Source organism: Mastomys coucha, unplaced genomic scaffold (assembly GCF_008632895.1).
Source record: "Mastomys coucha isolate ucsf_1 unplaced genomic scaffold, UCSF_Mcou_1 pScaffold5, whole genome shotgun sequence".
Classification (NCBI taxonomy): domain Eukaryota; kingdom Metazoa; phylum Chordata; class Mammalia; order Rodentia; family Muridae; genus Mastomys; species Mastomys coucha.
Window position 1 is genome coordinate 24,707,512 of NW_022196911.1, and position 25,395 is coordinate 24,732,906.

A 25,395-nucleotide genomic window follows, 5' to 3' on the forward strand; every position below is an offset into this window, starting at 1 on the left:
GAGAGAGGAAAGGAGAGAGGGAGAGAGGGAGAGAACCTGGAATCTGAGCTGTTCCTGAGTGTGGCAGGTGATATAACGTGAACTGTGGAAAGCGACATAAAAGATTATAAAAGTAGGGCTGGTGAGATGGCTCAGCAGTTAAGAGCACTGACTGCTCTTCCAAAGGTCCTGAGTTCAAATCCCAGCAATCACATCATGGCTCATATCCATCTGTAATGAGATCTGATGCCTTATTCTGGGGTGTCTGAAGACAGCTACAGTGTACTTATTTATAGTAAATAAATAAATCTAAAAAAAAAAAAAATCATAAAAGTACCCAAAGGGAACATGTTCAGGTCCAAATTCTAGTGTGATCAACCAAGTGACATGTAAAGCAGTGAAGGAAGCCGTGTGGTAGCTGTCTATCAGCCCAGCGTGCTGAGGGCTGAAGCTGAGCCCAGTGAGGTCTTGTCACAGAAATGTAAAATCAGCCTGAGCAAGGTGACACAGGCTGTGATCCTAGCACTTGGGAAGTAGAGGCAGGAAAAGCAGGAGTTTAAGGACAGTCTCTGCAAAATTTCAAGTTGAAGGCTAGTTTGGGCTACCTGAGACCTTGTCTCAAAAGAAAGAAAAGAAAAAAAAAAAAAAAAGGCAGTGGTGCATGCCTTTAATACCAGCAGTTAGGAGGCAGAAGCAAGAAGATTTATGTGAGTTCGAGGCCAGCCTGGTCTACAAAGTGAGTTCCAGGACAGCCAGAGATGTTACACAGAGAAACCCTGTCTTGAAGAAGCAATAAATATCCACAACCTCTGTCTGGCAGCTGGACGGCTTCAGGGTGTTCGGCCTCACCACAAATCCAGAAAACAATGGACAGGCGTCTGCTGGTAGGCAGCGTGCAGACACAGACACATCAGGGAAGACAAACACTTCCCTGTGGACACTCAAAGGCTGCCCCCACAGAAACACCCAGAGGCCCTTCAGGCCTTGAAAGTCACCGTTCACAGCTTCACTGTGTGTGGTCCTGGAGGGAGAAGCTGAATGCCCAGCCAGGACAGGTGTACCATGATGGCTGCATTTTACTTGGATGATATCTGAAGAGACATGGGTAGCATGTTTGTGTCTGTCGGCATATTCCAGGCTAGACACAGGGCCAGGTAAGGCACCAGGAGGGAAAACTAGATAGAATAGTGGGATTGTTGGGGGTTGGGGCCTCTTCAGCGGCTGAGCCTTATATTACTGTGTGGTGTGGCGACAGCATTCAGAAGGCTGACTTGGGTGAAGCAAGCTCTCAAAAGCCTGGCAAGGCTTATAAAGCAGGACTTGGAGTGGAAAGGAAGAGATCCTAGTCCAGCGGGGCCCCAGAGGGACTCATGGGCACTGCTGCTGGCCCCTGTTCTCAACAGAGGCTGGCCACTGGCCCCGCAGCCCTGCTGAGGCCGCACTTTTGCTGTGTAAACTGCTCTGTGGCTCTGGGCGGAGACTCCCTCCCTGCCGATCTATAATTTCTCAGAAAAGAGGCTGAGGAATAACCTGGAAAATGCCCTAGACATGGGGCGGCATGGTGGGAGCCACAGCCCCCTGACCCTCCCAGACCTGCCTACTTCCTCTGCTTGCTTAGAGATGGCTTCCTGTGTCCCTCAATCCCCCCAGAAGCTGTCCTTTCTGAAACCCAGCAGTGCCTTTCCTGGCCCCTCCCGTGTGCATTCCCACCATCCCAGGCAGGGCAAAGGGACAGAGCTCAAGGCAGGGCTTGCTGAGCTTCGGAGTGTCCATCAGGTCACAGATCTCAGGCCCAGGAGGAGGAAGCCGAGATGTGGCTCCGGCGGGGTGAGTGGAGCCAGGGCTAGGTTGAGGGCCCCACACACAGCCCTCTTGCCTCCCCCAGGGGCGGCACGTTTACCCGGGATCTTCGCACACAAGGAAGTAGTAGGTGGTTAGGCCTTCCATACTGTGGAGACCAGTGGAAGCTGGCTCTGCCCTAGGCTTCAGCACCCCACTGTCTTCCTGCCAGCCCTTCCTAGGAGGACTATGCTGGGGAGAGCAAACATGAGGTGGCCCTGCCAGGTGTTCCTAGAAGAGGCCCTGGGGGGATGGGCGGTAGCCAGATGTCAGCTGACCTAGAGGCCACAGGAAGACTTAGACTAGGCTTTAGACAAACCCCTGGGCTGGGAGGCACAAATGGTGGGCCCACTTAGGCCTAAGAAACCCCAGGTCAGAGAGCATTCTAGAAGTACAGGCAAGGCCTTAGGAAACAGGGCAAAACTGTCTGACTTTGCGACAGCCATCTGCTCAGTGTAGGGGGGAGTGGAGGGATTCCCAGGAGCCCCAGAGCTCCCTCACCTTAGCTGAACCTACTGGGAGACAGGGCCCCTATACCTACCTTGAGCACCAATCCTGCAAGGCTTGTACCAACCCTCTACCTCCAACACCAGCACGAGTGGCTTTCAAGAGCCCATCTCTCCCCTGACGTAGACTTTGGGGCAGACAAAGTGCCCCTCCCTCGCCCCGTCTGTACCCAGGAGAGCTGCTCTTGAGACTTGTTGCCCAGCACGAGAGGGTTAAAGAAGCCGGAGTGTGGGGCAGGGCCAGCTGAGGGCTGCCAGCTACAGGAGTGGGGAAATCCACAGGGCAGCAGCTTGTACTGTAGACGGCCCTTGCTCACTGCCTGCCTGCAGCCAGCTCTGTACAAGGAACAATGCCCCTGAGGACAGGTGAGGAACCCCTGCCACTTGCTCTGAGGGTAGCTGCTCCTCAATCCTGAGCCCACTGGGAGAGGCTGCAGTAGGCTTAACCCTGGGCGGGCTGGTGGGAATTCTGGATTGGGTCTTGGGTACAGTTCCTGGCACTAGAGGGTCTCTGTTAATTTTCCCCTGGGTGGCGGCACTGTGGGAAAGGGTCAAATGAAGGCAGGGTAGGCAGAAGAAACAAGCACCTCACCCCTGGGCACAAGGTGCAGAAATGGAGCTCATTGCTCCCCATGTTCCTGCCTCATAGCTTGCTGAGACGGCGTGCTGCACACGGCCTGCGATCCTGCTAGCTACTGTTCCTCTTAAGGGCCTGGCCCTGGGTGAACAGGAAAATGTCTTATTCTTTGTCTGTCGTTGGCATGCTCCCACGATGCCCGGGGCTGCCCCCACTGAGTCTCACTTCCAAACCACTGTTATGCAGTCACACCGATACAAACTGCGTAGGTGCGGAATAGTGTTGTTCTGCCCAACTTCATCTGGAGCTCTCAGCATACACCTGAGGTAGATTAGAATTGGGGTGCCGGCTGGGTTAATGTGATTTGACGGCTGGTTGAGTGGACAGTTGGAGTTTTCTAGACTCCCACTCTTCTACCAGCAAGGGTTATAGCCTTCATATAATGGGGAGCAAATAAGGTGCGCTTCCCCCATATAAAGGCCCAACTGGCAGGTAATGCCCAGCTTGCTGCCCAGTCACCAAGGATCACAAATGAATATGCTACCCGGGTCTATCCCAGAATATTCTGGTAGAGTCAGATTTTGGCCATCACTTCGATTCTGTTTCTCAGCCTGGCTGTTGTGTATACCCCAGAGGACACAGACCACCTAGTGGCCAGGGCCCAGGTTACTTGTAAAGCCAGGGTGAAATGGAAGAAGCAAGCCCTCAGTGCCCTTGCAGTGGGATGGGGACCACCACTTGCTGGTTCCATGGGTTGGGAAAACTGAAGTGGCTCCAAAGGATAGGACCTGGCTGGCTGTCACCAGTGTCTGCTTAGTTTCAATGTGGGATGACATCCGTCTCCTACAATGGCTGAGGGTTAGGGGAGCCCAGGGTTCGGCTCACATCCTGGGGCACAGTCCTCTGAGCACCTCCTTGCCAAGCCTTTCTCCCCACAGGAAGCCCAGCCCTGGTGGTACTTCTGGCTTTCTGGGTGGCACTGGGCCCCTGTTACCTACAGGGGACAGATCCTGGAGCCTCAGCAGATGCAGAGGGCCCCCAGTGCCCTGTCACCTGTACCTGCAGCTATGATGACTACACGGACGAGCTCAGTGTCTTTTGCAGTTCAAGGAACCTCACACAGCTGCCCGATGGCATCCCAGTCAGCGCCAGGGCCCTGTGGCTTGACGGGAACAACCTCTCCTCGGTCCCATCAGCGGCCTTCCAGAACCTGTCCAGCCTGGACTTCCTCAACCTGCAGGGTAGCTGGCTGAGGAGCCTGGAGCCACAGGCACTGCTGGGCCTGCAGAACCTCTACCATCTGCATCTGGAACGGAACCTGCTCCGGAGCCTCGCTGCAGGTCTCTTTGAGCACACACCGAGCCTGGCTTCACTCAGCCTGGCCAACAACTTCCTGGGCCGGCTGGAAGAAGGGCTGTTCCAGGGCCTCAGTCACCTTTGGGTCCTCAACCTGGGTTGGAACAGCCTAGTGGTCCTGCCCGACACAGTGTTTCAGGGCCTGGGCAACCTCCATGAGCTGGTGCTGGCTGGCAACAAGCTGACTTACCTGCAGCCTGCGCTCTTCGGTGGCTTGGGTGAACTGCAGGAGCTGGATCTGAGCAGGAACGCACTCCGCAGCATCAAAGCTAACGTCTTCATACATTTGCCCAGGCTGCAGAAGCTCTACCTGGACCGCAACCTCATTACAGCTGTGGCCCCCCGTGCCTTCCTGGGCATGAAGGCGCTGCGTTGGCTAGACCTGTCACACAACCGCGTGGCTGGCCTCCTGGAGGACACCTTCCCGGGCCTGCTGGGTCTGCATGTCCTGCGCCTGGCACACAACGCCATCACGAGCTTGCGCCCGCGTATTTTCAAAGACCTACACTTCCTGGAGGAACTGCAGCTTGGCCACAATCGTATCAGGCAGCTAGGTGAGAAGACGTTTGAGGGTCTGGGGCAGCTGGAGGTACTGACGCTCAATGACAATCAGATCTGTGAGGTCAAGGTGGGCGCCTTCTCTGGCCTCTTCAATGTGGCTGTTATGAATCTCTCCGGCAACTGTCTGAGGAGCCTCCCGGAGCAGGTGTTCCAGGGGCTGGGCAAGCTGCACAGCCTGCACCTGGAGCACTGCTGCCTGGGTCACATCCACCCGCACACGTTCGCTGGCCTCTCGGGGCTGCGCAGGCTCTTCCTCAGGGACAACGGCATCTCCGGCATTGAAGAACAGAGTCTGGCAGGGCTCTCGGAGCTCCTGGAGCTGGATCTTACCACCAACCAGCTCACACATCTGCCCCTCCAGCTGTTCCAGGGCCTTGGCCAGCTGGAGTATTTGCTTCTCTCAGACAACCAACTAACAGTGTTATCTGAGGATGTCCTGGGCCCCCTGCAGCGGGCCTTCTGGTTGGACCTCTCACACAACCGCCTGGAGACTCTGGCTGAAGGCCTTTTCTCACCTCTGGGGCGGCTTCGCTACCTCAGCCTCAGGAACAACTCCTTGCAGACCTTTTCGCCACAGCCCGGTCTGGAGCGCCTGTGGCTGGATGCCAACCCCTGGGACTGCAGCTGTCCCCTCAAGGCACTTCGTGACTTTGCCCTACAGAACCCTGTTGTTGTTCCCCGCTTTGTTCAGACTGTGTGTGAGGGAGATGACTGCCAGCCAGTGTACACCTACAACAACATCACTTGTGCTGGCCCTGCCAACGTCTCAGGCCTCGACCTACGAGACATTAGTGAAACACATTTTGTGCACTGCTGACCCTGGCTACTCACTGGCCTGGTCTGGCTGAACACTGCCTTCTAGCCAGGATGGTGTCTCATTGTTATCAGAATAAGCTGGCTCTCCAATACTTACCCATCTCTAGAGGTCAGGTCCTGCCTGCTCATTTCCTGGATGCAGGGCAGTACTGGAAGCTATGTGACCTACAAAGGGTGGGCACAGGCCAAGTGCCCAAGAGCCCAGGAGGGGAGGGCTCAGCAGCACTCCCTGCTGGCAACGATTAAAAGCGAGTACTAAGCATAGCTTGTGACCTAGTGTGTAAACTTGGGGAAGGTCTCCCTGTCCTCTGTCCCTGCCCCATCTCTCCTTAGCTCTGCAGGGCCCAGTCTGAGCCTTGTTGGTGTTGAGAACATGGGTCCCACTTCATTTGCACCAGATCCTGACCAGTTCCTCCTAGGCTTCTTATGACCCCCTCCCCCTACCCAGGAACTGCAGGCACTTACCCCGTCCCAGGAAACTACACTGGGGCTAGGTGGGGTTCTCACAGGTGTCCGGGTCCCAAGTCATCAGCACACAGGTGTGGAGGTCACCACCTGCTCATTCCTTTGTTGGGGATGGGGACAGGTGGGAGCTGAGGACTGCCATCTGACTACAGGAAACACCCACTTGCACGTTTCCCAGTCTCCCTTGAAGACTTCAGCTTTGCCCCAGGAACCATCTACTTTCCTTCCTGACTTTTCTAGGAGGAGGAGGCAGGGCCCCTGTACCCCAGCTCATACTTGAATGCTCAGACGTCGGCTTCCAATGGTCTCAGCAATGTGCTAGCAGACCCATGGGTTGCTAAAAACACAACGTGCAAACCCCATCCCCCAAAACAAGACAGACACCTTCACCACATCTTCAGGCCCTTTATATCTTTACTAATACTGCTTGTCCCAGCCATGAAATGTAGGGACTCAAGAGCCATCTCACAGAGAACAGTGGGTTTGGATGCTGGGTTCTTCACAAGATGGGGTGGTCTGTTTAACAGCAGAGTTCTATAAAGTTACCTGATGTACCTGTAAACCACAGTGTCACAAAAGGCTCACAGCACAGCGTGTGTGGGTACTCAGGGGCAGTCAGGATGTGAAAGCACTGGCCAGCTCCTATGTGGTGTGGCTGTCAGAGCAGCCCGTGGACCTGGACAAACACCTAGAGCTGGAGCTTAAGGCTACTCTGTGTCAAGACAGGACACAAAACCAGGATACAAGCTACCCCTCAGCTAGAGACTAGTTTGGTGATGCTAGTGTCAGGAAATGACGCTGGGGCCTGCGGAGGATCTCTGCATGGACGTAATCGTTTAGAGCAGCCATTGCCCAGGCCAACAACTACAGGTCCCAAGACAGTCCTGAGGACCTCTGTTCCCAAAGGTCCCATAGGCACACAGCACCAGAAGGCAGCAAGGCTGTCAGGAGCACAGAGCAGGCATCCTGTGCAGAACTTTCTGGGCTATGGACGTGAGCACAGAATATGCAGTGCTTTTGGGAAATTCCTGGATGAAGTCACGCCCCTCCTCCAAGCTCCTGGTAAGCTGGGGATCCAGGGGAACGGAACCTGCAACAAGGCCAGGAAAAGGCTGACAAAATGGCTCAATGGATAAAGGTGCTTGCTGTCAAGCTTAATAACAAGCCAGATTCAATATGCAGGACCTACATGGTAGGAAATAACTGACCCCATGTACACCGTGCACACCCACAACCCTTTCCTCAATGCACAAACAAGAGGAGGCTGAGCGAGCCTGCGGAGGGTAAAGAGTGTCAGCTAACCACTCATCTGTCGGAATTCAAGCTTGGCTCACCATGACCCACTGGGAACAATGTGGGACAAGTGGTAGGAACCTGGTATCCCTGACACACACACTTCCAGAAATGTAGCTGGGTGTTGGGCATCCTAGAGAAACCTCAGACTGGGCACAGACCCACACAGAAGTCCCGGAGGTGGAAGGTGGGCCCCCAGATGGCCTGCTCCTGACACTCACCTAAAAAGGGGACTCCAGCCAGCTGGGCCAGCTCCTCCCCACCGCCGCTGGAGAAGACGTTGGTGCACTCCTAGGAGGCAAGCGCTGTGAGGGTCCACCTTGCAGACCCACTCACCATAATGAGACCCATGGCCAGGGTGAGACCACAAGTGGGCCAGGGAGAATGCCCAGTAAGTGTCTTCTCTATCCACAAAGTCACTTACCCGACACTAGGACCTGTGGACAAAAGACCTACTTCCTCAAAGCCCCTGACTGCCTGACCTTTCTTGCCCTCCCTCAGACCTTGAAAGATGCCCAACCATCTTCCAAGACTCACAGCGCAGTGCGGGCAGGTGAAGCCGCTCATGTTCTCTATGACCCCTATCACCTGCAGCCCAGTCTTCTTACAGAATGTCAGCTCCCGCCTCACATCCCCAATAGACACCGCCTGTGGATTAGAGTGAGGAGGGGCCAGTCAGCCACAGATCAGGTAAGAATCAAGTAACCAGCAGGGAATATGGCCCACTACAGTTCACTCCAAGCCCAACCAGGGTGGACAGACAGACAGACAGACAGACACATAGACACTCACACCCATGCCCAGGTAGGGATGGAAGAGATGCCAGGAGTACCTGTGGTGTGGTGATCACAAGAGCCCCGAGGGGCCTATAGGGGCGCAGGGCTTCCACAGTGGCCATGTGCTCATCAGAAGTCCCTGGAGGCGTGTCCACAACCAGGTAGTCCAGCTCCCCCCAGGCCACGTCAGACACAAACTGCTTTATCAGTGCTGTGAAGACCCCCCAAAGCCCGGCAGGAATCCCTGAGAAAGGGTTAGGAAAGGGGAGGCCCACCCTGTCCGGCCCAGGAGCTCTCATCAGTTGCTTCTGGGCTGCTCGCAGGGGACCTTGGGAACATCTGCCACACATGGCAGCCAGGGTCCACGAGCTTCTGGGCTCCCACAAGCACTCCTTGCTTCTCACAGCCTTACCACCTGCTAGCACTCAGCTGTCTCCACACTCCACCTGGCAGGGCTCTAGTCAACTTCTGTGAAGGCCCCAGGTGATGATGCAACCTTGACTCTCCTAAGGGCCTCTGTGCCCTCAAGCCCAGAGAAAACGCCCTGGCACGAAGCACCTCGCCAGCATATCCAGGATGGCTAGCCATTAAGTCTAAGTGTGCTATTCTTCCCAGGTAGCCTTTCACAGCAGCCAGGATGGTTTAATGGCACCTGCCTGAAGCTTGGCACTTGGGTCCACTACACACTGGGTGGCCTCAGACCCTTGGCTTGAGGGTGGGGAGGGGTCTCAGGAGAGCCAGCCCTTCCTAAGGAGCAGCTGATGGCTTCACAACAAATGCTGAACACAGCTTCTCCCTTGATCTTGATCTCATGTCATACTCTCCATCCAGAGGCTGTGAGAAGCTCCTCGGAAACCCAGAGGTGTGTGTGTGTGTGTGTGTGTGTGTGTATGTGTGTGTATTTATGTGTGTGTGTGTGCGTGTGTGTATGAGCAGTGGAAGCATTCCAATGGAACAGAGACTCCAACACAAGAGGCCAGGACTGGCTTCTGGCTTTATCCAAAGGCAGGTAGGCATGAGAGGAGAGAAACTGGCCTCAATAAAGAGGCACTGAGGAGTTGGGGTGGGGAGGTTGTTCTCACTAAGTTCTTACCATGTTTCTTGGGACCTCTCCACACCACGGCATCATCAGGGTTTTCCAGCAGGAAGCCCACAGACATAAGGGAGATGCTCTGCTCCTGATCCATAAAGACAGGCACCCAGCCATTGTCACACTGGTGCACTGCCTTGCCTTGTGCACGGAGCATGTGTGGTATGCTGGGACCGCACAGGTCCACATCTAGGATCCCCACCTGCAAGGAGGAGGATGCTGAGGGGTGGAGAGAGGCCTGGCAAGCTTGTTGGGAGCTAGGGACAATAATGAAACGGGTGTCAACCCTGGTCGAGGCCTCACCTTCTTGCCCTGGTGGCGCAGCGCCAGGGCCAACTCTGTGGAGATGGTGCTCTTCCCGACGCCCCCCTTTCCAGAAAGAACAAGGATGATATGTCGCACGCCGGCCAGGTTTCCGGGCTCTGGTGAGAAACAAAGTGAGTTGGGGTGTCTGAGAGAGAGAGAGAGAAAGACAAAGGCACCTCGGATAGGTCTTCTAGAAGCCCCAGATCTGTCTCGGTCTCACTTCTGTCTGAAGTGGAGCAACTGAAGGCACGTGCACACGTGAACGCTCACTTGCTATACATCTTCAAAATGCCAGCTAATTTCAACAGACACAGAGGAAACGACAGAGCAGTTTATCACAGCTAAGCGACACCTGCGCACAAATGCACAGACTCCACACTAGAGACTGCAGAGGGCTTCCCGTTCTCGGGAAGGTGTGAGGCTGAGGACCTAGAGTAGCTGTAACCGCCTATGTGTGCATCCGCGACACTCGGCTGGTTCAGTAAACAAGGGGACAGGGGATGCTCTGGCGTGGGACTGCACTCGGTTCGCCTTCAGACTTTCTCAACCCCTCACGTTTGGCCGACCTGCACGCTCACCAGCAGCAGCAGCCTCCATTCCGACGCTTGCTGCTTTCCGCGGCTCCCTTCCGCTTCCTCTCCAAACCAATGGCGACAAGAGCCCGCCCCTTACTCATTTTAAGAGGTTAGTCACTCACGCTTCAGCCAATCAGATTACCCAAAGAGGTCCCGATCCCGGCTACTGATGATGACGCCACGGGCACGGACATACTTCCGCATACTTGTCCAATAGTCATGCGAAAATTTTTTTTGGCCGCTCTAGCGAGGACCAATAGGAACTTTGGCTCAGGATTGACAGTTTGTGCAAGCCTCTTGACAGCAGGCCTGTCTCGCGAGACCCGCCCCCGCGCGAAGCTGCCAGAGAGCCCGCCTTCGGCTGCCGGGCCAATGCAGCGCGGGGGCGGGGATTGTTTGCGTCGCGGCCGGAACGGAAAGTGGGTCAGTGCGGGCGGAGCGCGTTGGCCGCAGGTGAGCCGCGGCGGCCCAGCCCGGCCAGGCCCGGCGAGCGGCGGGTTGACCTTGCAGCCGGTCAAACCGGCCACCCGTTGTTCCCTGACAGTGGCGCTCCGGAGTCTGGGCGGGGTGCTCGGAGCCAGGCGTCAGGGACAGCATCGCCGTAGCGAGATTCGCCGAGCCTCTGGCGAGGGAAGCAACCACCAGCCCCGCGGAGGCCGAGCGTGGCCACGGCCGGGGACATCTCTGGTTCATTCATTGGGTTCCTACTGTGTGCTCTTATACGGCGCTCAGCCAGCCCAACTGTGTGTGGAGTGCTGTGCGCAGCCCTGCTCGGCTTTATTGTGGATGGCCGGGGCGAGGTAGTGTAGTACAGTGGGTCTACTGTATCCTAGAAGTAGCTAGGATACAGTCGACTATCACACCAAGACAGTCCACTCGGGAGGGGAGATCCAGACCTCCCAAAGCCTTTCATTTTGTCCCAAGAACGACGTCAAACCAGTGAGTTTAAGGTTGTATCAGAGACCGAGTTTGTAGTGTGCGGAGCGGGATGGGTGAGAGGGAGTTGTGTGGTGCAGGAAGCGGTGGGTCTCCAACGACAAGAAGGGGTGTCGGGAGTGGATGACAGCGGTGTTTCTGGCATGAGGAACTGGATGCTGGGGATGCCATTTGCCAGAGTGGACAGCGGAGGAGGAGCAAGTTAAGTCTCAAATGCCTGAGGGGCAGCAGCTCCTGAACGGAATGCAGAGATGGGCTGGGACACCTCCAAAGTCATGGGTGTCTGGGTTGTGTTTCACACCATCGCCCTGGGCTTGATTGAGGTGCTCAGATACTGGAGCCAGGTAGGAGCTTGGAGTTTCTGGAGCTTAGAACTCAGTGTTCAGGGCCCCGGAGTCCCCATCTATGGCTTAAGCTGCCAGGTAGAAGTGCTGGGGGGGGGGGGCAGAGTTGTGGGGTGTGGTTTTGGGCCTTGTTTGGACATTGACACATTACTTGTCTTTAAGGTTACAATTTTTTTTCCCAGGTCCTCTCCACTATGGCCCGGCGTGCACGGAGTAGCAGGGCATGGCACTTTGTCCTGAGTGCAGCCCGCAGAGATACAGATGCCCGAGCTGTGGCTCTGGCAGGCAATTCTAACTGGGGCTATGACTCTGATGGGCAGGTAGGTCTCAGTGGCAAGGTGGGTTTAACCAGAGTATGGGTGTGGGTGAACTGCCTCCTGGTATGTGGTACTTGGAAGGGCTCTGTGGTCTGGTAAAGAATATCTAGCCTGAGGTGTGACAGACCTCAGGATAGAAACAGATGGGAAGTCCTGGGCAGTGCTGGTTACTGTACAATGCCTGTTCACCAGCCCTGCCAAGTTTTTTTTATTATTGTGTGCCACAGTGAATGAATGGGTGGATGTCAGGAGCCTTGTGTGTATGTGTTCTATCTTCTACCTTTATTTGGTATCTGGGGAGCAAACATAGTTGTCCTTGATGCACAGCAGCATACACACGTTGAGTCATCTTGACCACCCTGGATGTTTCTTTGCCACAGATACTGTATTTCATGTGTTGCATATAATAGAATCTGTGATCTTTTTTGGGTTTTTGAGACAGGATTTCTGTGTGTGGCCCTGCCTGCCTCTGCCTCCCAAGTGCTGGGATCAAAGGCATGTGTTACTATCCCTGCCGTTTTTATTTTCAGAAATGGTCTCACACTGTAACACAGGCAGGCCTCGGACGTGAGGCAGTTTATTGTGTGTGGGCACACGTATGCTAATGATGAACGTGTTGAGGTCAGGACTTGCTAGTCAGTTCTTCACCATGTGACACCCTTGGGGTTATCAGTAAATGCTTTTTCTTTGTTAATATTTATAGTTCTTGAAGTTCAAATGTCCCAAGACTTCCTTTGTTGGAGCCTCCGAGCACAGGGTAGATACCCAGCTTAATGTGCCTGACTAGGCTCCTGCAGGTGGCTCTTGACTTGCTGATAGAGGACTGGCATTCTGGCTCTGCCCCATATAGCTTCTACTCTGATGTCACAGTTCTCTGAAATGGGGTTGGGGTCCTTTCTAGAAGCCCATGGGATCACCAGATTGTAAGGAAAACTTGATTTACTTACTAGGTCAGCAGTGCCCCAGGCCCTCCTTTGTTGGTTTTGAGCTTGACAGCCCAAATTTTAAGCCTCACCTCCAGTTCCTAATGACACACCTGAAACAGCCTGTTCCTGCCTCAGTCATCACAATGACACACACATGCCTGTCCTCCGTCATGTAATAAGCTTGCCATGTAGTCATGTGGTGGGCAGTTCTGGGTGTTCCTGGGCCCGGGTGGGTTGAGCAGCCTCCTTTCTTCCTCCTGTCTATACAGATTGGCTCCTTATTCAGTGGATCTGGCTTTAAAAGACCCCATCTTTGCCAGTGGGTACAAGGTCTGCTCTGAGGTGTGAGCCTTTCCTCCAGGCAAAGTAGCTGGTCTATTTGGCTTCAGAGTGGCTTAAGTTAACATCAGCCAACCAAATATTGTATGTCTGGCTCCTTGTGGGTTATATACTCTATTCCAGCACACAGGACCGAGAACTGGATGTTGGTTTTCAATCCCCACTCAGCTGCCTATTGCTGGACATTCCTCACCTCTTACATCCACCATAATGGTTCTCCACCTTTAGATGATTTAAGGCCCTCCCTGAGGAGCTGGCGATCTTGAAAAGCAGCAGAGATCAGGGTGGTGGATACCCTGAGTATTATGTAGAGAAAGAATAGAGTGAACATGGTCCAGGCTCCTCTTGGTGGCCGAATGCTTCTTTGTAGAGAAGTGCAGTGAGCATCCTGCCCACAGCAGGATGGCTAAATGGCTGCAAATCGATATGACTTTGGGGTGGGTGTTGGAACTGTGATATGATTGCAGCTCAAGGAGGTAGAGGCCAAAACTTCAGGGACTGTCAAGTCAGCTAGCCTGAGCCCTAGCACCAAAACAGGGGTCCGAGGGCCTGTAGAGCAGCTGGATAGCAAGAGTCGATTGGTCAGTCAGTAGTTGAAACCTGACCAGCTCAGCTTTGTGTACATCTGCAGCCAGGCTCTGAGGCCTGAGAGCCCAAGCCACAGGGGCTGCTTCTTTGGAGGAGTCTGCTGCAGCTAAAGCTGAAGGCAGCTGCATTAACCCATCAGACCTCACTGAGCGTGCTTGCTCCTCTTGATTCCAGTGACCTTGCAGGGTTGGAGACACATCCCAAAGCTTAGGTCTGAGCCTGAGTGGAGCTAGATGCTAGACCTTGTTGACAGCACCAGCCCTGTGGTGTAGGAGATCATGAACTACCTTAGAGAAGATAGGAGGTGGGCGCTATGTGGCCTATGGCTGCCAGGGCTTCTGTGTGGAAATGGACCAGAGGGTTATATTGAGTTTCAGAGATCCATTAAGAAGCCATGCCCCCAGGGTGACCTCCCATCTCATTGTCTTTCAGGCAAGGAGTCTTAGCACTCAAGTAGCTTCTGTTGAGCATTGGATTCTCCTTGGTGGGTTTGAGAAGGGTTGGGTAGCCTGGCAATGGGAGAACTGTCATCAACAGGACAACCTGCCCCTTCCTCCCAGCATAGCGACTCCGACTCTGACCCTGAGTACTCTTCCCTGCCACCATCCATCCCCAGTGCCGTGCCTGTGACAGGAGAGTCCTTCTGTGACTGTGAGGGCCAGAATGAGGCTACCTTTTGCAACAGCCTACACACAGCACACCGAGGCAAGGACTGCCGTTGTGGTGAGGAGGATGAGGGTGAGTGTCTTGCCATTGGGATGTGTGGAGGGCTGGGCAGATTCTCTGGGACCAGGAAGCCACCTTTTTGCTGTAGCCGTCCCTAGTTTGGGCCCTCTGTCTTACAGATTTTGATTGGGTCTGGGATGACCTGAACAAGTCCTCAGCCACCTTGCTGAGCTGTGATAATCGCAAGGTCAGCTTTCACATGGAATATAGCTGTGGCACTGCAGCCATTCGGGGCACCAAGGAGCTAGGGGATGGCCAACACTTCTGGGAAATCAAGATGACTTCTCCTGTGTATGGCACTGACATGGTAAATGGCCAAGCAAGAGGGTAGGTGCCATGGCCCTGCCACTAGGCACCTAACTGCCCAGCCCCCTGTTTACAGATGGTGGGCATTGGGACGTCAGATGTCGACCTGGACAAGTACCACCACACGTTCTGCAGCCTGCTGGGCAGGGATGAAGACAGCTGGGGACTCTCCTACACTGGTAGGTGCTACCTGGGTTACGGGTGGGACTGCCAGTACTGCAGACCTCCCAGGCTCACTCCTTTGCTCCCTACAGGGCTCCTCCACCACAAAGGTGACAAGACAAGCTTCTCTTCACGCTTTGGCCAGGGCTCTATTATTGGTGTGCACCTGGACACCTGGCACGGGACACTGACCTTTTTCAAGAACAGGAAGTGCATAGGTGAGGTGGCCTCTGTAGAGCCTTTAGGGGTGGGGCCAGGCAGTCTGACTTGAGGCTCCTGAAGGAGGGTGGGCAGGACTGAAGCCAAGTTGGGGTTACCAGGCCAGACCAGTCTGCTGTGTTCAGCTGCTCACTGTGGTGCACTGTGGGAAGAGTTCCTGGCTCCCCACCTACATGGCACTCAGGTAGAGTCTGCCTTCCAGGAGTGGCTGCTACTCGGCTTCAGAACAGAAGGTTCTACCCAATGGTTTGCTCCACAGCTGCCAAAAGCAGCATGAAAGTCATCCGCTCCTGTGCCAGCTCCACATCCCTGCAGTACCTGTGCTGCTATCGCCTGCGCCAGCTGCGGCCAGATTCAGGGGACACCCTTGAGGGCCTGCCCTTGCCACCTGGCCTCAAGCAAGTGCTGCATAACAAACTGGGCTGGGTCCTGAGCATGAACTGCAACCACTGGAAAGCCCCTGGGCCCCCTCCTGGCACAGCTACTCCTGGTGCCGAGAGTCTTGAGACCAGGCCCTGTCAGAGGAAGCGCTGCCGCAGAAGCTGACTTCTCCCCTGGAGTGCAGAGATCTTTCTCTTTCTCGCCCTTCCAGGGCAGGAGAGGAAGAACTGAGGTCTAGACTTTTCTCTATGTCCCTGAGGCCAGGACAGTCTTCTCCATTGGCCATGGGGTGGAGGCTGTACCTGTGCTGGTAGGGAGGCAGTACTCCTGCCTGCCTGTCCTTTGAGTGACCACATGTCTTGGGAACTGCAGCCAGGCACTGTGGACCTAAATTCCAAGCCCAGGAGGCTAGATGATGAAGGGGAGTGCATTCATATCCCTGGGAAAAGATGGGCTGCCCTGACCCACAGGGCTGTGGGGTTTTCCTGACTTGCATTGCATGTTGTCAGCTCCTGCTGCAGAGATGTCAGTGGGTGCCCTGTAAAGGGTTTTTGTCTCATCCCCATAGGTTATATCATTAAAAGAGCCTTCACAAATGCCCAGGCTGCCTGTGTCTATTGTTTATCTGTCTCTGTCAGGCAGCTTTGAGAGAGCCTGGTTTGGATCTCCGAGTACCTTTCCCTGTGGGTGTGCCCTAAGCTTCCAGATAGCATGGGCCTGTAACAGTACAACTAGGCCCTCAGACCTGCTACTAAGCTTCCTGCAGCAAGTGGCCAGGCCAAAGGCAAGTTGAGACCCCCGTCACCCTAGGGCTCTTCCATCCACTCTCCTCCACTCTTCTGTTCACCTCAGCTCCGCTTACCCTCTCCCCTACCTCCCATAGTGCTTCCATTTGACCAGCAGGCAACAGAGTCTACCACAGTCTGAAAAAGGGATGGGCGGGACCAAACCCCCTTGCCTGCCTCTCAGGGTAATTAGACCCTGGCAGACCTGTCCTGTTGTGCTGATGGGCAGGAGGAGACCCAAGGATGGCCCAGGTCACGAGCTCAGGTCCAGCAGGAGGTCAGGGTTGGTGGTGGTCAAGAAGATGCAGATCCTGCGGGAGAGGTCAGGCCCCACTCTTCGAGGCTGCTTGCCCCTGTGGGCCTTCACAGGGAGGTCAGCTAGAAGGCTCAGGCGTTCCTGCTCAGTGCTGCAGTCCAGAAGAGCCTAGAGTGGGCACAGGTGTGAGTAGGTGGACCCTAAGTCCTGGGCCTGGGAGGATGGATGTAGGGGACTCACCTGTTGCAAAAGGCGGGGTGAGGGGAAGGCAGTAACAACAGCGTCAGCCACAGCTGTGCTGACCCGGTTGAACTGTCTGATTTGTTGCCACCACACACCTCTGAGCCCAGAGCCATCTCTGGTCACTTGCTGACCTGAGGCCCAGTGCCCTGCTGTGCAGAAAGAAAAGGCCTGGGAGTCCCGGAGCTGCCTGGAATGAGGACACCCAGACAGAAGCTTTGAGAACCCCATCTGTGCGGCCCTCCAACCCTGGCCTGTCTCCACCCCCCCCCCCCCCCCCAGAGGTACATACTTAGAGGGGAGCTGTGAGAGGGCCCTGGTGAAAGCGCACACGTGCTGACTCAGCTCCTGCCACGAGGCCACCAGCAGCACATCCAGGTTTGCATGGAGCTGCAGCAGCACCAGGGCCTGGGGAGTGTGAGAGTGGGCATGGACCACATGAACTCTGGGGAATGCCAATCCAGCGATCATAGGAACTAAGGGCAGTTCTGACAGGCCAGACTGCAGCTGAGTGCACAGACACAAAGGCCAGGCATCTGACAGCTCCACACAGCCCTCACCTCCTCCACCTCGGCCCAGCTGATGGTTACTCTGGCATGAGCTTCCTTAGACTTCTTTAGTTGCCATGTCTTCTGAGAGCTGGGCTGGTGAGACCTGAGCAGAGGGGACGATCTTTCGGGCTCCCGAGTCTCCTACCTCTGCAGAGCCGACCCAGGCAAAGTGGGATCAGCTGTGACAGAGCCACTAGAGTCAAGTCACTTTTCTGGAATCCCACCCAAGCCAGGCCTACTGAGGCTGTTAAGTGGTACCACAGGTATGTGTCCAGTCCAATGATAGCCAGATGGGAGCGGGTGAGACTCTTGGGAGAAAGCCAGGGGATGGAGCAAGGTTGGTCTGTGATCTGAAAGCAAGAATAGTCACTGTTGTGCCAGAGGAATGTTACCCAGCAGGTGTTTGACAAATGTTGGCCCTTGGGCGTCAACACCTGCAAAGCTTTTTAGGAGAACTGTGCTCTAGGCAAATATCAAGTTAGGCATTGTTTCCTTTGAGTCTAGGGAGGGATTATTAGCTTTTGTGGACAGATCCTACAGCCAATGCCCACATCATATGGACACTATCAGCTAGAATTCTCTCTGCTACCCTCCACTGTCCGCCAGCTTGCAGTCAGGTCACTATCTCAAGTCTCCAAAGGCTTATGCTCTTATGTCTAGTGCACTCAGCAGGTCTCCTCATCTTACCCTCAACACCTTCATGATCCTCAACAGAAGCCCCAGCCCATCCCAGATCGGGGAACAAGACCTACCAAAATAAGATAGGGCTTTTCCCCAATACCTGGGTCAGCTGCACAGCACCCTCAAGAAATTCCTGGGGTTCCAGCAGCAGCAACTGTTCCTGCTCATTTTCAGCCTTCGCCTCCAGAGGCACCTGTAGGGGATATCACCCTGCTAGGGCTCCTCCGTGCTGGCCAGTCAGTCACCAGACACTGTCAATAACCCTCCAGCTCCGTACACAGTGACGTTCAGGATAGCTTAGGACTGTTCCCTAGAGGTCCCAGAATACAAAACTAGCTCAACCCCCATCCTCATGCCAACAGAAGGTTCTCTGGCAGCAGCTGAGTTCAGGTTTCTTGTGTTAAGAAATTAGGCATCCTCCAGTTTTTAGGTTACTCCTGTGCGAAGCGAGAAAGATGAATGCAGCTACCTCCCTAGCCAGAGGAAAGGTGAAACACGGATTAGGACTGGCCCCTGGCTGATCATAGGGAGACACTCACATTGTTGGGTGCTGGGTCGGGCTTCACAACGTTCCACTGCAGGCTGCGGGCCTGGTGTTGCGGCTCGATGCGGCATTCACAGCCTAGAGTGCCCAGCGCCTCCATCAGGATGTCGGAGCCTGCATCTTCCAGGACAGCTGGGCCCAGCAGGCAACAATGCAGTTATCCCACCATCTCCAGTGCTTACTAGGGGTGACAACGCTACCCTGTCGGGTGGCTGACCCCAGATTCCCAACCCCCGTGCCCTCACCTGGGTCCACGCACACCACCAGTCGCCCCAGAACCTGATCTGCCCGTAAAGCCTTGGCCGCAGCTCTGCGCTCTCTTACTGTACCCTGGGCTTGCGTGCCGACCTCCCTAGCAGGGGCACCTTCAGCGTCTGAGTCGGAAATCTCCCAGGTCTGAGGTCGCCGATGGCCGAGGCGCAGACTCCGACAGCGACGCGAGCCCGTGGCTCTCCCGGGACGTACCTCCGCCATAAGCCCTTCGTTCCTAAAGCTTCCGGATGTACCCGGATGCTTTTGTTCTGGACACCGGCCGCTTCCGGAACGGGAGAGCTCTTGAAACGCAGGTTTCCTGTGGAGTAAGGACACAGGCATGGCGCGGAAAAAAGTACGACCCCGGTTGATCGCTGAGCTGGCCCGCCGCGTGCGCGCCCTGCGCGAGCAGCGCAACCAGCCGCGAGACTCGCAGCTCTACGCCCTAGACTACGAGACGCTGACCCGGCCGCACTCCGGTCGCCGGCTTCCGATGCGCGCCTGGGCCGACGTGCGTCGCGAGAGCCGCCTCCTACAGCTGCTTGCCCGCCTCCCCTTGTTCGGTCTGGGCCGTCTGGTTACCCGCAAGTCCTGGCTATGGCAGCACGACGAGCCATGCTACTGGCGCCTCACGTGTGTGAGGCCCGACTACACGGCGCAGGTGCGCTCGCTCCCTGTACTGCTTCTTCTCCTTTACACTTTTTCTTGCCCACCCTGGACCACCTGGGCACGTATGTCTCCCTTACCCACGTAACTTAGTGGCAGAGGCTGTATGTTGACAATCCTCCCTCTTGTTCTGCAGAACTTGGACCACGGGAGGGCCTGGGGCATCCTGACTTTCAAAGGTAAGGCTGGGTGCTGATTGGAGCCGGTGATGGTTCTCGTATCATCCAGCCAGCAGGCAGTCAGCTTGTCTTCTTTATTTCAGGGAAGAGTGAGGATAAGGCTCGGGAAATCGAGCAAGTCATGTACCACGATTGGCGCTTGGTACCCAAGCACGAGGAGGAGGCCTTCACCGCGTTCACTGCGAAACCAGAGGACAGATTGAACTCTGTCCCCTACCCACCTTTGCTGCGGGCCATGATCCTCGCTGAACGACAGAAAAACGGGGATACCAGTGTCCAGGAACCGCTCCTGAACCTGGAGAGGACTCGAATGCGCCCCTGGGACTACCCTGCAAAACAGGAGACGAAAGGGAAGGCCAAGGGCACCCCAGTCTAACTGCAAGGACTGGCAGAGAGGTCCTGTGAGTCATTTGATGGACAAGTGTCTTTGACTGTGCTAGATCTCCACTTTGGTGGCTAGTTATACCCTACAGTCCTGACACATCTGCCAGTGAATAATGGGGCAGATGACAGGCTGCTGGTTATCATTTTCAGGCGGCCCCTCGCCGATTCTTCCGTCTGGAAATAAACGCACGAAACGGCCTGTGTTATGGTTTCATTACGTGTGGACCGCGGGACAAGGGAGGGAAGATGGTAGTATGGAGCAGGGCACCTGGTGCTCAGGTACACTCAGGCCGGTCTAGGTCTTGGGCGCTGTGACCGCGCTTTGGGCTCAAACGCGCTAGGATTGCAGAGCCCCAAGAGAGCCTGCGCCGAGAGGTCCTTTAAGGGAGGCCCCGCCCCCTTGCCGCTTGGCCCGCCCCATCCGCCGCCATGATCTGTCTGGTGCTGACCATCTTCGCCAACCTCTTCCCCTCAGGTGAGCGCCCACGCGGGGTGGGGCGCGGCGGGGCGGGGCAGGCAGGGGCCGCTCGGTGGGCCATGCCTGAAGCCGGTACTCCTGCAGCCTACAGCGGCGTGAACGAGCGCACGTTCTTGGCAGTGAAGCCTGACGGCGTGCAGCGGCGGCTGGTGGGCGAGATCGTGCGTCGCTTTGAGAGGAAGGGCTTCAAGCTGGTGGCACTGAAGCTAGTGCAGGTGTGGGCACACAAAGGAGCAGGTGGGTCCTGGGAGGGAATGGACGGTCTGGGGTTGGGGCCCTGGTATAGGTCGATATTCCTCCCCCTAGGCCTCCGAAGAGCTACTGCGGGAGCATTATGTCGAGCTGCGCGAGAGACCCTTCTACAGCCGACTAGTTAAATACATGAGCTCTGGCCCAGTGGTGGCCATGGTAAGTTTACGATGACCTGCAAGGGGAGGGCAAGGCCTTGGGAGCTCTTATCTTGCTGACAGTAGCCCCTGCAGGTGTGGCAAGGGCTGGATGTCGTGCGTGCTTCACGGGCCCTCATAGGGGCCACTGACCCAGGGGACGCCATGCCCGGTACGATCCGTGGGGATTTCTGCGTGGAGGTTGGCAAGTAAGTCTTGTTATCATCCTCCCTGGCCACCCCTCATCCTTCTCCTACCCCTGCTCACTTGCCATTCCTGCACAGGAATGTGATTCATGGCAGTGATTCGGTGGAAAGTGCTCACAGAGAGATCGCTCTTTGGTTCCGTGAGGATGAGCTTCTATGCTGGGAGGACAGCGCTGGACACTGGCTTTATGAGTAGATGTTACTGAAGCCAGCATTATCAGTCTGGAGGTTCTTGGTCTTCTGTGATCTTCATAGAGCTCAGCAGCAGTGACAGTGCTGGGTGGGTGCAGGTCCACCCAACCTAGTCTATCCAGGGACAACTACTCCCACATCCCACCCTGTTTCCTTTCATAATAAACTGCAGAAAACCCTTGTGTGCTGGTGCAGTTTCAAGACAAAAGTAATGTTAAGACATTTATTACATACAGAGCAGATATGTGAGTTCACTTGCAAGGCCAAAGGCCTGAGGAGAGTTGCACTGGCCCCTTCCCTCCAGTTGCACCCACCCAGCTAACCCCAGTCACTTCACACTCCTGTGGGAACAGACAAGGGACATACATCACAGTGGAGAGGTGGCAGGGTAGTGGGGAGAAGCCTGCAGCTGCACACTGCTGCAACTTGTTGTGGCCAGACAGGCTCAGGGGCGGTGCCCCTGGATCTGTGCTTCTCTGGTGGGAAGAGTGCAGTAGAGGCCAACTGGCTCTTATCAGTGCCCCTGAAGAGTAAGGCCAGGGCAGCACCTGCTCCCACACACTTGCTTAGAATTGTGCCCGTCCTGGCTTGTCCTCAGCTCTTCTGGCTTCTGCCTGGAAGCCTCTTGTCAGCTGCTCTCCAAGGAAGCAGGCCTCAGCCGGCAACCCTAGGCACTTAGTATGTGTCCGGGAGCTGGGCTCCTTGGAGCCCTGTGCAGGAGGCAGGCCCTTGGAGCACACCATCCTCTATTAACCTGAGGCTAAGCCTGCATCCTAGGACTGACTCTGGGGAGACCAGGGCCATCCTTCCTGAGGCCTGTGCCTGCCCTGGCAGCCTGAGAAATTCTACCCTTGGGGCTTCTGGGAGGGGCAGGGCACTTGCTCCTCCAAGATGAATCTTGTGCCCAGGAAGAGCCTAGGGGAAACTGGTCTGTGAGGGGCTGGACAATCTTGGGCTCTCCTGGGTTAATGGGTATTTGTCATCTTTTGAAGCAGCTGCCCTAGGGAGGCTGGCCCTGAGTTTTCATGCCAGGTTCCCAGGTAAGACCTAGGCTGGGGGCCAAGGGAATATAAGTTTGGAGATGGGGAAAGCCCAGAGAAGGCTGGCTGGGGCCCAGGAAACAGGGCAGTCCTAATCTTGCTTCTGGGCAGAGGACGCTATGCCTGGGTCCCTCAGAGAGAGCATAGGGTTAGAAATCAGGAATCCCTTCCTCAGGGCTGCATGCAAAGCAAGTAGACTTGGGGAAGACTCTGGCAGTATGAGGCTCTTGCTCCTGCCAGGATGATGAGGATGGAGTGGAGCCAGGGCCACCTGTAGGGGCTGCCCATAGCTGTTTTGGTCCTGCCTTGCCCTGAGGGCCCTCTGGGACTTCATGTTGGGCCAAGGCCAGGGGCTGCTGGAGAGTGTCTCAGAGGCTCTCTCCTCCCTGATGGGAAAGACATCTGTTCTTGCCTCACTCCCCAAACCCTGCTTCACCCCTCTCTAACAGCTGGGGGCTGGACCTCAGGTAAAAGCTGCAAGTTGAGAGGTTAAAAGGGGATGGACGAACCTGGCTGCCCCAGGGAACAGGCGGGGGGGGCAGGCAGATAGGGTCCTATGTACAGTTGGCATCAGGCAGGACAGGGTCTCACTCAGGGGTGTAGGACACTTGCCACACGATGATGTGGCTGCGCTCAGCCTTGGACAATGAGGGCTTTGTCTGGTTCCCATCCCCGGCACCTTCCTCAGTTTCATCATCCTCTCCGTCTCCTGGAGAATTGGCAGCCATGAGTAGGACTCCCACAAGCCCATACCAGGGTCTACCTCTAGTCTGTGCCTACTTACCGATGCGGAAGTCGATGTAACCTTCACCACCACTCAGCACCAGTGCATTCTTCAACTTGTGGCCCTCAGCATCTGCAGTGGGTGCAGCAGGCCCAGGGCCCTCTGATGGGCTATCGAGGACACTGCCATTGAGAGTGGCCAGCACGTTTCCTGTCATGGGCAGAGGAATCTCAGGACTGTGGCATCCTGAAAAGGTCACAGCTATGTACTGTAGCACAGTGGGCAAAATGGGTTAAGATCATCTGTGTACCTGGCACAGAGACAAAGAATTTGACAGCATCACGGTGCCCATGGAAGCAGAGCTGAGCCTGAGCCATGGAGCAGTAGGGGATGAAACTACTGGCAGCCTTGTCACTGCTGTCGTCCCCATACACATGGATGACGCCCCCTGGGCGGGTCCCCTCCCCAGACGTTGGGGATGTCTTGTTGGCTGGGAAAACAGGGACAAGAGGATTGTGTCACTTTATTTTCAGCAGGCAGCTGGAGATGGTGAGTACTGGGGGCACAAATGGGCAAGTACCCAGCACTTACCTCGGAGCCCTAAGAGCTGGCCTCGATGCAGGACCACAGCTGGGGAAGAGAGAAAGGGAGGGTGAGCTTGCTCAGACAGGTGGCTCCCAAGCACATCTACTCTGGAAGTCCAGTACAGCTGCTGCATTCTTGAGAGATAACCTCTAGGGTTGGGAACTTACTCTCAGTCAAGGGGATGGAGATGACAACCCCATTTCCAGTGCCCACCCACAGACGGTTGCCTGCGATGAGTAGGGCTGTGATACGCACGAAGGAGAAGCCCAGCTTGCCAGTACCTGGGTGGGACAGGAAGAGGGGTCAGTGCAGTCAGTCATGGGTGCTTTTGCCTGGCACATCCCTAACATTACATCTTTATTTAATTTATATTGAGGTAAGCTCTCATATAGCCAAGGGTTGACTCAAAACCTTTATGGAGCTAAAGATGAACCTCCGGCTTCTACCTCCCAAGTGCTAAGATTATAGACATGGGCCACCATGCCTGACTCACCCAGCATCTTGCTAACATAGGGCTCAATGTCCACATCCTGCAGGTGCTGGTGGGTGTGAGCATGGTAGAGCCGAAGGGTAGAATCCAAGCGAATAGAGACCCATACTCCATCACCGATCCAGGCCAGCTGTCGCACCTGGCTTTCCCGCCTTGGGTGGGCATCAAATGATTTCTGTGAGGAAAGGGCAACCAGTCAACGGGGTGGGTAATGGAAAAGTAAGGGACCTGTGCTTGCTATGAGTTGATGCAGGTTCCACCTTAATGACACACAGCCTGGCCGGGTGGTTGGTGGCACACGCCTTTAATCCTTTAATGGAGTGCAGACACTTGGGAGGCAGAGGCAGGCAGATTTCTGAGTTCTGAGTTCGAGGCCAGCCTGGTCTACAAAGTGAGTTCCAGGACAGCCAGAGCTACACAGAGAAACCCTGTCTCGAAAAAAACCAAACAAAAAAACAATGACACACAGCCTGTCCCAATCTCTAATTTGGCAAAAGCCCTGCCCTAGTCTGGAGGTTATTGGCTAGCACTTGCCTCAATCTGCATTGTCTTGGGCTGGATGACATGCACCTTGTTCTTGTAGCCACACCAAACTCGGTCATTAACAACAGCCATGCAGCGGATGGAGTGGTGTGGGTGACCCAGGTCCATTAGGTGGTAGTTGCTCAGGTCCCACTGGCCATCTGGAAAGAGACCAGGACACCTGTTCAGGTCTGACTAGGATCTGTCTCTGCTCTCAGGGTTGGTCTGGAGGACCTGTTGCTAGGCTCAGGACAGACCCAAGAACCCCTAGTTCTGCCTCTGCAAGGGCCACTGGGCCTTACCCTCTCCACGATGGAAGATAGCCAGAGTCCCATTTGCAAGAGCTACCAGCACTCGGCCTTTGACATGCCTGGAATGGTAAGTCAGTGAGGTAGGATGAGGTTGCTGAGCCCTTGGGTCCCTAACCCCACCCCTTAGTGAGGGCCACATACACCAGGCTCAGCACAGAGTCTTTTAGCTTGATGGAGTGCAGACATTTCTTCCAGTTGGCTACTGCTGAATGCACGTAGAGCCTGCAAGAAGGCAGATGGGCAGAGCTTACATGGTTCAGTGAGCCCTCCCAGTACATCCCATGTCTTGTGTCTTTGGCTTTACCTACCAGCCATTCTGGGCTCCCAGCCACATGGTGGGTGCAGCACTACTAGTCGTTGCTGAGGGCTCCCCACTGGGCTCCACCTGAGGCTGTGCAATGCTGCCATTGGACTCTGACCCATTCTCACTGCAAGAAGAATGATAGCTGTAGCTGCAGAGTAGGTCACGGAAACATATGCTGATCCCTGTTCACCTCGCCATCCTTCCCTCCACTCAACTGATCCAACCTAGGAGAGCTT

The 25,395-nt window shown here is 55.4% G+C and overlaps 7 protein-coding genes across 25 annotated transcripts in view; 4 read left to right on the forward strand and 3 right to left on the reverse strand.

Annotated features, from left to right (window-relative positions):
- Nucleotides 1-1,984: 1,984 nt before the first annotated feature.
- Igfals (insulin like growth factor binding protein acid labile subunit) lies at nucleotides 1,985-5,898 on the forward strand. The gene is made up of 2 exons (XM_031353974.1): nucleotides 1,985-2,690; nucleotides 3,840-5,898. The coding sequence occupies exons 1-2, from the start codon at nucleotides 2,675-2,677 to the stop codon at nucleotides 5,633-5,635; spliced, it is 1,812 nt and encodes a 603-aa protein (XP_031209834.1). The 5' UTR covers nucleotides 1,985-2,674; the 3' UTR covers nucleotides 5,636-5,898.
- A 591-nt stretch (nucleotides 5,899-6,489) lies between these two features.
- On the reverse strand, nucleotides 6,490-10,474 carry Nubp2 (nucleotide binding protein 2). 6 transcript variants are annotated; one of them, XM_031353981.1, is made up of 7 exons: nucleotides 10,131-10,204; nucleotides 9,562-9,680; nucleotides 9,262-9,460; nucleotides 8,225-8,379; nucleotides 7,930-8,040; nucleotides 7,614-7,683; nucleotides 6,490-7,189 (listed from the first exon to the last, which is right to left on the reverse strand). In XM_031353981.1, exons 1-7 carry the CDS (start codon nucleotides 10,159-10,161, stop codon nucleotides 7,044-7,046), a joined length of 831 nt encoding a protein of 276 aa, XP_031209841.1. In that variant the 5' UTR covers nucleotides 10,162-10,204; the 3' UTR covers nucleotides 6,490-7,043. The 6 variants fall into 6 exon arrangements, with proteins under 6 accessions (XP_031209841.1, XP_031209846.1, XP_031209844.1 ...); XM_031353986.1 differs by lacking the exon at nucleotides 10,131-10,204 and adding an exon at nucleotides 10,262-10,474 and having other exon boundaries at nucleotides 6,491-7,189; nucleotides 9,262-9,477; XM_031353984.1 differs by lacking the exon at nucleotides 10,131-10,204 and adding an exon at nucleotides 10,262-10,470 and having other exon boundaries at nucleotides 6,491-7,189.
- Spsb3 (splA/ryanodine receptor domain and SOCS box containing 3) lies at nucleotides 10,423-15,975 on the forward strand. Its single transcript, XM_031353975.1, is given in 9 exon segments — nucleotides 10,423-10,754; nucleotides 10,756-10,884; nucleotides 10,886-10,939; nucleotides 11,602-11,739; nucleotides 14,150-14,327; nucleotides 14,435-14,622; nucleotides 14,698-14,800; nucleotides 14,876-15,001; nucleotides 15,205-15,975. Coding segments are annotated over 9 exon segments (1,503 nt in total). The 5' UTR covers nucleotides 10,423-10,511; the 3' UTR covers nucleotides 15,549-15,975.
- Nucleotides 15,976-15,991: 16 nt separating this feature from the next.
- Nucleotides 15,992-19,060, reverse strand: Eme2 (essential meiotic structure-specific endonuclease subunit 2). 5 transcript variants are annotated; one of them, XM_031353979.1, is made up of 8 exons: nucleotides 18,686-19,060; nucleotides 18,436-18,572; nucleotides 17,997-18,089; nucleotides 17,474-17,565; nucleotides 17,225-17,318; nucleotides 16,957-17,072; nucleotides 16,665-16,854; nucleotides 15,992-16,592 (listed from the first exon to the last, which is right to left on the reverse strand). In XM_031353979.1, the coding sequence occupies exons 1-8, from the start codon at nucleotides 19,032-19,034 to the stop codon at nucleotides 16,422-16,424; spliced, it is 1,242 nt and encodes a 413-aa protein (XP_031209839.1). In that variant the 5' UTR covers nucleotides 19,035-19,060; the 3' UTR covers nucleotides 15,992-16,421. The 5 variants fall into 5 exon arrangements, with proteins under 5 accessions (XP_031209839.1, XP_031209840.1, XP_031209837.1 ...); XM_031353980.1 differs by having other exon boundaries at nucleotides 16,665-17,072; nucleotides 18,806-19,060; XM_031353977.1 differs by having other exon boundaries at nucleotides 16,665-17,072; nucleotides 18,770-19,060.
- On the forward strand, nucleotides 18,970-20,120 carry Mrps34 (mitochondrial ribosomal protein S34). The gene is made up of 3 exons (XM_031353988.1): nucleotides 18,970-19,353; nucleotides 19,495-19,537; nucleotides 19,621-20,120. Exons 1-3 carry the CDS (start codon nucleotides 19,033-19,035, stop codon nucleotides 19,911-19,913), a joined length of 657 nt encoding a protein of 218 aa, XP_031209848.1. The 5' UTR covers nucleotides 18,970-19,032; the 3' UTR covers nucleotides 19,914-20,120.
- A 105-nt stretch (nucleotides 20,121-20,225) lies between these two features.
- Nucleotides 20,226-21,365, forward strand: Nme3 (NME/NM23 nucleoside diphosphate kinase 3). 2 transcript variants are annotated; one of them, XM_031353990.1, is made up of 5 exons: nucleotides 20,226-20,396; nucleotides 20,484-20,614; nucleotides 20,706-20,807; nucleotides 20,882-20,994; nucleotides 21,070-21,365. In XM_031353990.1, the coding sequence occupies exons 1-5, from the start codon at nucleotides 20,351-20,353 to the stop codon at nucleotides 21,185-21,187; spliced, it is 510 nt and encodes a 169-aa protein (XP_031209850.1). In that variant the 5' UTR covers nucleotides 20,226-20,350; the 3' UTR covers nucleotides 21,188-21,365. The 2 variants fall into 2 exon arrangements, with proteins under 2 accessions (XP_031209850.1, XP_031209849.1); XM_031353989.1 differs by having other exon boundaries at nucleotides 20,873-20,994; nucleotides 21,070-21,361.
- A 2-nt stretch (nucleotides 21,366-21,367) lies between these two features.
- The window catches only part of Mapk8ip3 (mitogen-activated protein kinase 8 interacting protein 3), a 41,045-nt gene continuing 37,017 nt past the window's right edge, over nucleotides 21,368-25,395 (reverse strand). For 7 of the 9 annotated variants that reach the window (XM_031353965.1, XM_031353967.1, XM_031353964.1 and 4 more), the window contains 10 exons: nucleotides 25,164-25,283; nucleotides 24,997-25,077; nucleotides 24,847-24,914; nucleotides 24,557-24,705; nucleotides 24,026-24,197; nucleotides 23,700-23,813; nucleotides 23,539-23,577; nucleotides 23,258-23,437; nucleotides 23,008-23,157; nucleotides 21,374-22,932 (listed from right to left, as the gene is read on the reverse strand). In XM_031353965.1, coding sequence (XP_031209825.1) covers nucleotides 22,811-22,932; nucleotides 23,008-23,157; nucleotides 23,258-23,437; nucleotides 23,539-23,577; nucleotides 23,700-23,813; nucleotides 24,026-24,197; nucleotides 24,557-24,705; nucleotides 24,847-24,914; nucleotides 24,997-25,077; nucleotides 25,164-25,283 — 1,195 coding nt within the window. In that variant the 3' untranslated portion in view covers nucleotides 21,374-22,810. Of the gene's footprint in view, nucleotides 22,933-23,007; nucleotides 23,158-23,257; nucleotides 23,438-23,538; nucleotides 23,578-23,699; nucleotides 23,814-24,025; nucleotides 24,198-24,556; nucleotides 24,706-24,846; nucleotides 24,915-24,996; nucleotides 25,078-25,163; nucleotides 25,284-25,395 lie in introns of all 9 variants that reach the window. The other 2 variants (XM_031353968.1, XM_031353966.1) reach the window with 2 other exon arrangements.